We start from the raw sequence: 12,013 nt of genomic DNA on the forward strand, positions 1-12,013 counted from the left end.
GGCATCATAACTTAGACCAGCAAGATGATGTCCATTATCTGCAGCAGTGATATAAAAACTAAATGAACCATACACACAGAAAATAATGTGTTCATAGGTTAGCATAAATATATCCCTACTACAAGGCATATTCCGCCCCCCCCCCCCATTTTTTAAAACCAAACTCTCACAGTTTTTATATTCTAACAGAACACTCAGCTTCAACACTGGAGAAGATGGGCCGCAAACAAGAGGAGGAGGGCAGTTCCTGGAAGAAACAGACTAACAACATCAGGAAAACATTCATTTTCATGGAAGCGCTTGGATCGTAAGTAGCTTTTGTTGTGTTTGTTTTGCTTTTTTCCTTTTTGCAAGAAAAATCCACCAAATATTTAGGGGAACTACCCCAGACTGTCCTATAAGTTCCCTCCCAAGTTTCATGGAGATTGGACCCCAGGGTCCAATTCTGCTGGCCGGGAACAAGGTGCCCCATCTATTCCATTTGTTCCTATTGAGGGGAAAAATTCCAATCTGGCTCCCACTGCAGAAACATATGGACCAAGGCTGCCATGGCCAGATGCAAACTCCCAAATACAAGCTCCACGCCAGATAGTCTAACAGAACCAGACTGATGCCTACCCCCGCAAAAAACCCAGAGCCCCCTGACCAGGCTGACAAGCCACTCTCCATTGTTCCCTATGATGAGAACTTTTACAAGATCTTTCCCAGGGATACATATGTATAAGGCAAGGATGCCACAGCCAAGGTGCACTCCCAAATGTTCCCTGCAAGAACCAACATCACACCAGAGAATCACCCAAACTAAACTGAAGCAAGGGGCAGTCTTGCAACTAGAAGCAAACTCAAGCAAGGGGAGAGAATTACCCCAGAACCAAAGTGAAACAAGGGGATCAACTTCACACCAGAAAAATCATTCATTCCACCTAAACCAATCTGAAGCAAAGGACACTCTTGCAACTTAGCTCAACAGAACCAGTGTCATTCACAGCAGACAGGTGCTGGGTTAAGCCAGTGAGGTAACACTACAGAACAGAACCAAGGAGTATCCAGCAACAACCACAAGGTACCAGCAAGCAAGCACAGTTGCAGAAGATGAATCCCACCCACATGACAATGAGGTACTTGGAAACCCAAGTAATATTCTCTCTGCAGAAGCCTCTTCATCATCAGCCCCCTGCCACCCATACAATGAAAAAAGTTAGGTTAATATTAGAACAACACATTGCATACATTATATTACACATCAGCATTCTGTAGCTTCATTTGGGTGTTTCTGTGGTGTGTTGTTTTCTGCTTTCCCTAACATCTCCCTCTGACTCTTCCCATCCCAGTGACAAGAGAACAGCATTTCTGGGGGCTATTTTTTGAATTATCTGCAGAAATTTGTGCTAACATGGGCTGGTGGTTTTGTGAGGTGTGTGGGGGGGGAATTCCAAATTGCAATGTCCTTTCGCCACTGTCCTTCTCCTGCTGGTTTTCTACCTAAATTTTAAGTCTGGGGAAGAACATTTTCCCCCACCTCACAGATGCCTAGAGGATGCAGGCCACAAGGTGGGCTTACCTCATTCACTCTGGAAGTTCAAAGTTGAGCAGTATGTTGACCATCAGGAAGACCAACTGCCCAACTCTCCAGGGAAGAAAATGAGTGTGATGTGATCTGACAATGTCACCTGCATGGGAAAAGACATGATCTCTCTCCATGCTCATCAGAGAGCATAAGAGGAGCTTCTGAAGCTCAAGAGAGAGGTCCAGCCAGACCACTGTTTTCTTGGCCGAGTACCTCAGTGGATTGGTGGAAAGCAACTCACAGGGCTCTGCAAGGTAATAATTGACTATTGCGTCCACTGAATCCTGGCTCATGTGCCTCACATTCCCAGAGTGGCTGAGGGCATGCCAGAGTATCCACCTCCATGGACATCCTAGAGTTGGCTGTGGGGGGAGCCTGCTGTGAAGGAGCAGGAGGGGGACCAGCAGCTGGGTCCCTCCCCCATTTCCCCTGTCCCATCTGCTGGCAAGAGGCCCCTTTTGGTTTGCCTATGCTGCACCTGCAACTCTCACACTGCTTGGCCCACTCAGCAAAAGTGCTCCTGATGTGCAGGTTGCACACAGTTGCCAACACATAATGACTCATTCTTCGTGAAAGGCTGCAGCCAGGATGTGATGCCCTGCTGCAGGCTTCTCACAAGTGTGCACACTCCTGGAACAAGATCTGCATGTCATGCATCTGGGCCCAGGAAGAAGACCATAGCGCTCTGAAGGGTATGCACCATAGGTATGACCAGACCCATGTCTCCATGTCAGATGAGACTGCATCAGTGAATTCCTTGAAGGGCCTCAGGACCTCCACTGTCTGGCATATGGCGAGCCAGTCCTCTGGGCTGAACTCCCCCTCCTCCCTCCAAGTGTTGCTCTCTGAGAGCCACACCATGAGGGCAGCCTGCTGCTCCACCAAATGCTCAAGCATGGCATGGGTGGAGTTCCAGTGAGTGACAACATCAGAAATAAGGTGATGTTCTGGCATGCCTGTCTGGGCCTACTTCTGGCACAGTTGGTGAGTTGCTTTCACACTGCATGAGAAGTGACTCATGAGTCACTGGCATTTCTGGAGGAGACACTGGAACTCATGAGTTGCAGGGTCCTTCCTCTACAGGTTCCTCAGAGGAAGGCAGACCAAGCACATCCTTCATCAGGAGGTGAAGTCTGTGGGCCGCATAGTAAATGTACTTGAGGCCCACTCACACCGTTGCTGCTTTATTTTTGCATCACTATCAGTCACCATGTATCCTGTGGTGATTCTGCCCACATCCTTACCTACCCAGTTCAGTAATTCCCTCCACTGCTGGGTCTCAACAGCTGGATGAGGGCAAACCTCAGCAGCAGGCCCCTGCCCAGTGCCATCTCCTGTCTCAGGCACCTGTGGTAGGGGTGGTGCTCCTGCAGGTGTCTCAGGAAAGAAGGCCTTGTGAATCCTTTTGCTATCACCAGAAGCCAGGCTGGTGAATGGCAGCTGTGCTGGGGCGGGCATCCTCTGCTCAGATGGGACGGAGAGCCACAGCCCTCTCCCTCCCCTCCAGTCCTCTAGACTTATCCCTCACCATTCCCCCAGGGCCACTTTCTAGTCTTCTGACAATCATTTTTCTGCCCCCAGGACCTACACTAACTAGTAACTAACCTTATGAAACAGTTAAATTACCCACCCACCCAGAGCACCTAGCCAAAGATGAAAGTTTCTTTTAAAACCTTCCTACCTACTCTGAAAGCTTGCTTTTTGTGGGTCTAAACCTGGAGATGGACACACAAATCTCTTTTAAAAGGTATGTGGTAGCACTACACTAGCAAGCAGCTTAATTCCTCTTCAGGAATCAAGCTACCCCTGACCTGAACCCCAATCTACAGGTAAGCATACGACACACACAAAAAAAAAACTACTTCTAACGTGTCTGGCCTGGCTCCAAGGGAGCCAGAGGTGGCCAGGGAAAACTTAGTTAAATGTCACTAATGGTCGGCCTATTTATCTATAGAATTTGAGTAGAACTTGAACTCTTCTTAATTTCTAAACGAGCCTATTAAAGGGGGAAAACTCTCTTTGGTCCTGAAAAGCTACAAATTAAGGTTTGCTTTACAAGACTTACAACTAGCCTATCTTAAAAACACTTTTTTTTTTTAAATTCATGCTTCACAACCCTTTCAGGATACCCCAAAAGTACACCCAAAAGCACTAGGTAATTTAAGCTAAACTGAACCAAGCACCACAGCAAACACCACATTCTCAAAAAGAATAACAACTCTGAACCAACAACAATCAAACACAAAACCAAATTTATAGCAACAGAAAACAGAACCTAGCAAAAAAACACTGAAGACTATAAAGAAACAGCACCCAAGCCCCAACAACAGGAAAACAGCCCACTCCCCTAAATAACAACCAGCAAAAACGGGTGAATGTAATAAAATTAACTTGAATTATAACACCAAATGACAAATCACCCATAACAGGATAAAACAAAAAGACCCCCCCCCCAGAAGAACAAGCAGCAGAATGAACAGTAACCAATGTCAAACCAAACAACAACAAAAATTAAAACGCAAAGTAAAAAAAAACCTTTTCCCTCCCACCCCCAACAGCATCCTTCCCAGACACCAGACCACCCCCTCCCCCCAAAGTCAGAAAAAAAACAGTGAGTCTACAACTCTCAAACCAGGAAGTGGCATAAAATCTCCAGGTGCAAGTATGAGCAGGAAAGAATCCACTGGACAGCACTCACAGTCCATGCCAAACCCAAAGCAACAGGCAGAGTCTCAGATCTTTACAGCCAGAGCACACAAAATGGAGGCTATTCTGAGGCAAGCCTACTTATTTAACTCCTTGCAGGGCAGTTTAAAAAAGATACTCTCCTAGAGAATCCCATTGATCAGAGAAGGAGGGGTCCTGCAAGGACTCGCCACTCACTCTCCCTCCCTTCCTCCTTCCCCCTCCCTTCTGCCTCTGCCTCACTCCCTCTCCCTTCTTTCCCTCCCACCTAGTAAAAAAAGGTAGGAAACAGTGTTTCTTTGCTGTTCCTTAGCAACAGAACAGCAAAAGAACAGCCCAGCCACTATTACCAAATTTGAGTTCAGAAACAGCAAAGCTTACCAAATCAAGTAAAATTCATTATTTTAAAAGGAATACCAAACCCAAATTGCACATCTCTAATTACCTTATATTTAACACTGGTAATTTAGAATTTGCTCTTTGCTCACAAACCCCAGGGTCTTTGAAAAAACAGTTTAGAGACCATTGTTTCAGTTGCTCGTTATACTGAAACTGTTAAATCTTCCCACGTTCCCTGAGTCTCTGTCTGTAGACCCAGAACGGTTACATGAGGCAAGGATTTTTTTCCCAGAATGCAGTCATGGGAACTGAGGTGTAAAGAAGCAGACCAGTGTGGCCATCCCCCCATCAAAAATCACCACATCAGTCTGCTTTTATCTGCAATTGAGGGAAAACATGAGTACCTATACATTGTGAGTACTTCCATTGGGAGTAGAAACATCTTGGTGTTGATTTTTTTGCAGCATATGCATGCACAAGGAGGAAGGATTGTATAGCCACTGTGCTGGTTTAACACTTTAAACAGCAGCCTGCACAACATCAGCATCATCCAGAAAAGGGAGGAAAAGCCTTGGAAGAAAAATAAATCATGGAATTACACCTAACCTATAATCCCACTGTAGGGCATAATTAGAGATTATGAAAGGCAAGAATCTAAAAAACTGTGACAGTTTAACATTTCCCCCCCCCACACACACACCATTAACACCTAGATAAACACTATGGACATTCAAAAAGAGTCCAGTAGCACTTTTAAGACTAACCAACTTTATCGTAGCATAAGCTTTTGAGAATCACAGTTCTCTTCGTCAGATGCATCTGACGAAGAGAACTGTGATTGTGTCACCTCATGCATTGTTTAGACCTAGATTTTTCAAGGGGGTACAGAGAAATGCAGAGTCTTTTCTTTTGTAAAGTATACTTCATCTCTAAGTTTCAACACAATCTCTTCTCAAGCCTGCACACATCATGCCTTGAGCCTTCCCTCTTATGCCCTTATGCAATCATTTTACTTGCTTGCCTCCTCCCTTTCCATTCTGTTTGACAAACAAAATCATTGTGTTTTCTATGAACCTCTGCCCTGTTTAGCAGTTACCCCAGTCGCTTGATTATGATTACATGGCTGAGTGGTCAAAAGATTTCTCCTTCACACTTTACTTCCTCTTTAATTCCGCCTTGGCATTCAAGTGACTCTAATATTGTACCATGACAGTCATTTGCTCCTTCCTTATGCCTATGAGGGGTCTGCTTATCTTCTCAATTATCCCTCCCTAGCAAGACTCACTTTGTGAATAATGGATTCTTAAAAACACTTTACACAGTATGTTAATTTGCATTTTTCCAGCACAGCTTTTTTTTTCCTTTAAAAAAAAAAACTGAAGAAGAGCTGAAAACATCCGAAAACAAATGCTTTCACAAATAATATTATTTCAATCTTCCACACATCTTCAGCTGGAGTGAAGTATTGAAATCCTGATAGGGTTTTTTTTGGGAGGGGGGTGACCAACAGTTTCTCTCCAACATGTCATTTAAAAAATAACATTCAAGCAGATGAAAGATATTATTTTAAAATATTTGTCTATATGCAAGGTGTTTGATATTTAAAAGCTCATATTCTTTCTTAATAATCAGTTTATATTAGAAAATGTACCCATTTATGTAGCAGGTGTTAGACTGAAGTATGGGGGGGTGAAGTTTGAACAAGATTTTTTGTGAAATTATCACTTACATAACAGCTGTTGATTAGCCGCAAAATCTGGCTACGCCCATCTAGTCCTTTCCCCAGTCTTCTTCCTTCTCTTTCTTCTTCCTCTCCTCTTAACTACATGACCCGTCAATCAGTGCACCAAACCCTGGGTTAAAAGTAGGGTTGCTATGAATGGGATCAAATGTGAGCTGATCACCTGGGCCGTTTTCACACTGCTTACCTTCCCTCGCAATGACCCGGAACATTGCACAAAAAACGCGGAAGATCGCATTTTCTCATGCAAGATTTGCGCAATGTCGCGCAAATCGCATGCGAGAAAACGTGATATTCTGCAGTTTTGCACGATGTTCCGGGTCGTTGCGAGGGAAGGTAAGCAGTGTGAAAATGGCCCTGGTCTGTTCAACTGTCACAGAGTGGCTCAAACCCCTGCCAGACAGGTTTACATGGAAGGTTTTTCAAAACTGTGCATGTGTGCAGAGCTGCTGATCCAAACAGATTACACAATGACTACTTTGATGATTACCAAAAGGTGGGATTTTTTTAATCAAACACCTCATAGATATTTTGTTTAAAAACACAATATTTATTTCATGATTTGGGAGTTATTTGACTATGCCTTCATCTGCCTGCCATTTTCTGCTTGCCATGCCACCAGGAGGCAGGGTTGAAATATTATCTATCTATCTATATAAAGACAAGTGTCCTGGCTGACTCATCAAATCCCAACCCAAACCCCTGGACCTAGAAAAGTGAAATTTGGACAGGACATTCCTTTTGCAGTGTAGGGGCTCACTAAGAAGGGGTTTTAAGAAGTTTGCTCCCTGAGGGAATAAAAAAGGGTAAAATGTGTTTTCCCATAGGGATACAGCTTCCTGTGTGGCTGGCAGGGTCCTCCCCCCTCTGTCAACTGCCACTCATTTGCATATGTGGCCTTGATTGGTCATATCTCCAACATTCTAAAGAGTATATACTTGCTATTGGGAGTCACTGAATGTGTCCTGAGGTAAAAATACACCTCCCAGTCCAGGGTTGCCAATCTCCCTGTGGGAAGTAACTAAAGCAGAAGGGCACCGTGTAGTAGATAGCAATAAACAAAACAAAGACCTACCACAGTCAGGTCTAATTGAGCCACAGTATTAAAGGCCACTATATAGCTGAAAGAAAACATGCTCCCTCTCACAACTTATCAAAAATATTACTATTTATCTAACCAGCTAGGTGTTCATACAGTCATATTACAACAAGTATGGTAGTATTCCAAAGACAATAGCAAAGAGTCAATAACAATACAATTTGAGCATCAAAGAATTATATTCCATAGAGAGGTCCAGATTCTCCAAAGTCCATACAAATTGAAAATGGAGCACAAGCTTTAAATGCCTTCAAGGGAACATGAAGCCACGAGCAAGCAGAAAGCCGACTTCTGGATCGGTGAACCCACAGTGGAGGCGATGGACATACAGGGAAAGAATCACAGCTATCAACTGCTCAACAGGGCGCAAGCTGGTTTCCTGTTTTGGTGTAGCTTTTTCAAGAGCATTGATAGACAGCTGTAATATTAATAAATCATAATAAAAATACAAAGCTTAAGCACTCTCACGATCAATATATAATATACATTACATAGAATCTTTACTTACAGTTCCAAATGCAGAAAGAAACCTCACTTCTCTAGTCCCAAGTGGGAAACCCAGCTATCAGGTAAAACTGATGAGTGGAAATGACCTATATACACAAGTCGTCCATGAGAAATTTAAAGGTACAGTGCACATCAATAATCCCAAGCTAAAGGCTTATAAGGAAAGCATACATTCAAGGGTAGCACAACCAGTCCAATACCTGATTCAAACCTCGTGGGTTCACAGTATCTAACTTGAAGATCCAAAAGGACTCCTTCCGCAAAAATTCTCATTGCATATTCCCGATAGGTGATGTTTTTACTACTTGGATCACATAGTATCTAAGTTCCCGGGGATCTCTAGGGTGGTTTAAGAAATCTTTCGCAAGCGGTGCTTCCATTGTTTTATTACGAATGCAGGAGATGTGCTCCTGTGTGCAAATCTTTACTGGTCTAATCATACTATCAATGTAAAATAAATTACAAGGGCATTGTACAACATAAACAACATTTGGTGTATTGCAGGCATAAAAATCTTTAAGGGAAATCAGTCTTTGTCCATTGCTATCGACTAGCAACGATTTCCCTTCTAACACCAAGTCACACACATTGCATCTCCGACATTTAAAGTGATCCATTGGCTGTTGCTATCTGTGGGTAGTACAGTAAAAGTCAGATCTAACTAAAGAGTCCCTATGGTTCCTTGTACGTCTATATCCAACCGACAGTGCTCTTTCACATCCCTTGATATCACTAACAAAATACCAATGATGCTTAACAATTTTGGTGATATCGCTAGCCAATGGGGTATAGTCAAGAGACCAGTGAAAAGATGATTGCTCACATCCATTTTTTTTGTACAAAAAGAGAATCCCTAGGGGTCTGTGCAACTCTCGCTGCTGCAGATGCAATAACGGCCTTAGGATACCCCTGTATAAGGAGATCTTTACTTAATTTGTCCCTTGCCTCAATATAGTCATAAACATTCACGGCATTCCTATGTAGCTGCAAGAACTGCACTACTGCCACTTCCAGAACAGCAGCAGTGAGAGTCAGTTGTGTCTGGGGAGTGCTCCTCAAGCCATAGCTGATCTGCCCCATCTGGAGGGGTCCAGAGGCTTTTGGAGTCCTAGGGGGACTTTGGCGAAGACTCCTGAAGCTTTGGATGCTATTAGGGGAGAGATCCTTGGATGCAGCTGAGGATAATCTCTCCGTAACAAATCCTTTTGCTCAAAACAGAAGCAGAGCCATCATGGCGTTTAACTACTAGCCTCCGGTAAAGCTACACTATCTCTATCTGCAAAGACTTTCTGTTTACAATTGCCACTGAAAATCTCCTCTGCTGGATGTGTGAGCTTTGTTAATTAATTGTGAATTGTTTGGGAAATTGATTTTATGGCTTAATTAGTAGACAATCCAAACTTACTGATTGGGAAAAAGAAGATGGAATTTCAACATCGTTAACTAGAAAATATTTTTACTTATAAGTGTCATGGATAAAACCTAAATATGGAAAATAGTTTGATAAAATGGTATTGTTAATATAACAATTAACTGAAAATTGCTGGTGCATGTTATGATTTATGGCTTTATGATCCCCCTTGCTCCTGCCTCTTCCTTTGTCTGTTCTACACATCAAATGTGCAAGTTGGTGCTGGAGGGATAGTGGAATCAATGGTTTAGGTTCATTGGAGATATGAGTTCAAAGAAAATGAAGGTTTAAGAACTACTTTAGAGGAAAACACAGTGAAAAAAGAAACATCCTTTGTGTCTTTCTCTATCTGGAGAGAATCCCGGCCCCTGCTTCCCTCTTATCTTGGGGTTAGACAGCAACTTTTCAAAACAAAAGCTGTTTACGAGTAGCTGAGTTTTGACTGAAAATAACCTCACCAGATTGTTTTGGGTTCTCTACTGACATCTACTGGAGAAGGAGTGATGCTGGGGATACTACAAAAAAACAGAATTGAACTACAGTATTTTCTACAGCTGATTATACAGTCAACCATGAATCAAGTAAAAAGCACATTGGACCAAGTCATGAACCAAGTTGAAAACTTGAAAATGGAAATTGTAGAGCTGAATGTTATAATGAATGGCAAGCAATCTCAGTCTGTTGAAATTCAAGAGGTAGCAGATTTGAAACAGGGATCTGATACACAAAGACTTAAAGTAATAGCTCTTCAGCAAAAACCTAAATGGAATTATGGAAAAGAATGGAATGTAGAAAGATCAACAAATAAGCAAAGATTACAAAGGGGACCCAGAAAGCAAAGAGAAGATATGAAGAAGAGGACAGAGGAGCCTTTGGAAGACTTAAAGGAAGACAAGTTGGAAGATATTCTGCTACACTACATATCTCAATTTCAAGCCAGTTCAAGCTACATCAACCAAAACCTGTTTAAGGATTTGAATAAATTAACTTTAAAAGTTATCTGCCAAGGAAAAAAAACTGAAAATCAAACTGAAAGCATATTGGGGAAAAAAGTGTGTGTGGGGGGGGGGGAGTACAGCCATGACATCCAGCTCTGTAAACAACAAGTTACCCGGAATGATGACAACAGCTATCTGAACCTGAGGACTTGAAAACTGTTAGATATATACTTATGGAATATGATAAAGTTGGGATCTATAAAGATTTTGAAAATCAATTTAAAGAATTTTATCCTTTTCATATGGAAAAGTGGTAACATTGATATAGGTTGAAACAATGTAAGAATATAATAACTTGTGTGATATGCTTTGGATAAAATGATAAAAAGAAAAATGTATGTATACTAAGGTAAAGAATGAAATAGACAAAAGAATATAAGATTAAGTACTCTCAAAAGTAAACTAGGAGAAGGATGCAGAATTTTGGAATAAAAGATAGAAAACCAAGACAATAGCAATTAAGATGTTAAATGTAAATGAGAATTCTTTCTTAAAAGGTTCTAGGGAGGTTATTAGATGTTTAAATAACAGATGTAAAATGTGTAAGACTATTTCAAGTAAAGGTTAGAAAAAATGGAAAGTATATAAAAAGTTGGTAACAGAAGGAGCAATTGTCTAAGGCTCCAGACAATTTTCTAAGATTTCATATAGTGGGTAGATAATATTAGATCATATATGTATTAGTTCATATTATTATATAGACACCTATATTCTTTAAGATGGATGTGTTTGTTACTGAAGTTTGTCCCAGATGAAGGTAATAAAGACCATGAGAGATGGAGGAGATTGCTGGACAGTAGAGACTATCCTATCGCTGGAACGATAACAAATATGAATAACAAGGAACTATATGCTCTATTATAATCATTATAATGTACTTATTAAGAATATTGAATGATATATTAGATGCTATTGTGAGCAAATCATCATGAAGATACCCCCCTTTTCCCCTCTTTTCCCTTATCCCTGTCCCCTTAATCCACCCCTCTCCTTATAGCTTGTTACTCTCCTCTTTAATACCTGTGATCTGTATTCAAAAACCAATTAAAAAACTATTTTTTAAAAAAAGAACTGCCCTACTGGCCAGTTCCGTTTAAGATGTGGGGGGTGGAAGGAACCATAACGTAGGAAAGAATTCCTGTCAGTGGGTTTGCGAAAAGGACATACACTAATTGTGTTAGAACCGTTCCTGTATGTGATCACATCTAAAAAATTGATACTTCCCCAGCTGTAAGGCCAGGAATACTGTATGTGTGGATTCATGGCATTGCCCCATGGCATCCACCGTGTTGACATCTTTATACACAAAATACAGGTCATCAATGTACCATTTGAAGTAAAGGATGCTAGAAAAGAAGGGATTGATATCCTTATTCAAAATAAAAGTTTTTTCTTGAATAATCATGTAGATGTTAGCAATACTGGGAGCCGCAGAACTACCCATTGCGACTCCCTTGATTTGTAAGAAAAACTCCTGATCAAAACGAAAATAGTTATGCTCAAGGTTAATATCCAGAAATTGCAGAAGTAAATCTTTTGAGGGGACATTGTTGGTCTGCATGGCGTCCTCCACAGCCCTCCAAGCCTCCTCATGAAGTATATAGTGCTGTGACATCCATTGTAACCAAAACGGCCTCCAGAGGGATCGGGCTATTCTCAACGGAAT

At 41.7% G+C, this 12,013-nt stretch overlaps 1 protein-coding gene across 1 annotated transcript in view; it reads left to right on the forward strand.

The window, feature by feature from the left end:
- Window positions 1-206: 206 nt before the first annotated feature.
- Window positions 207-12,013, forward strand: part of CAMK1G (calcium/calmodulin dependent protein kinase IG) — a 66,868-nt gene continuing 55,061 nt past the window's right edge. Inside the window, exon 1 of the mRNA XM_054980907.1 lies at window positions 207-307. Coding sequence (XP_054836882.1) covers window positions 216-307 — 92 coding nt within the window. The 5' untranslated portion in view covers window positions 207-215. The remainder of the gene's footprint in view (window positions 308-12,013) is intronic.

This window comes from Eublepharis macularius, chromosome 5, assembly GCF_028583425.1.
Source record: "Eublepharis macularius isolate TG4126 chromosome 5, MPM_Emac_v1.0, whole genome shotgun sequence".
Lineage (NCBI taxonomy): Eukaryota > Metazoa > Chordata > Lepidosauria > Squamata > Eublepharidae > Eublepharis > Eublepharis macularius.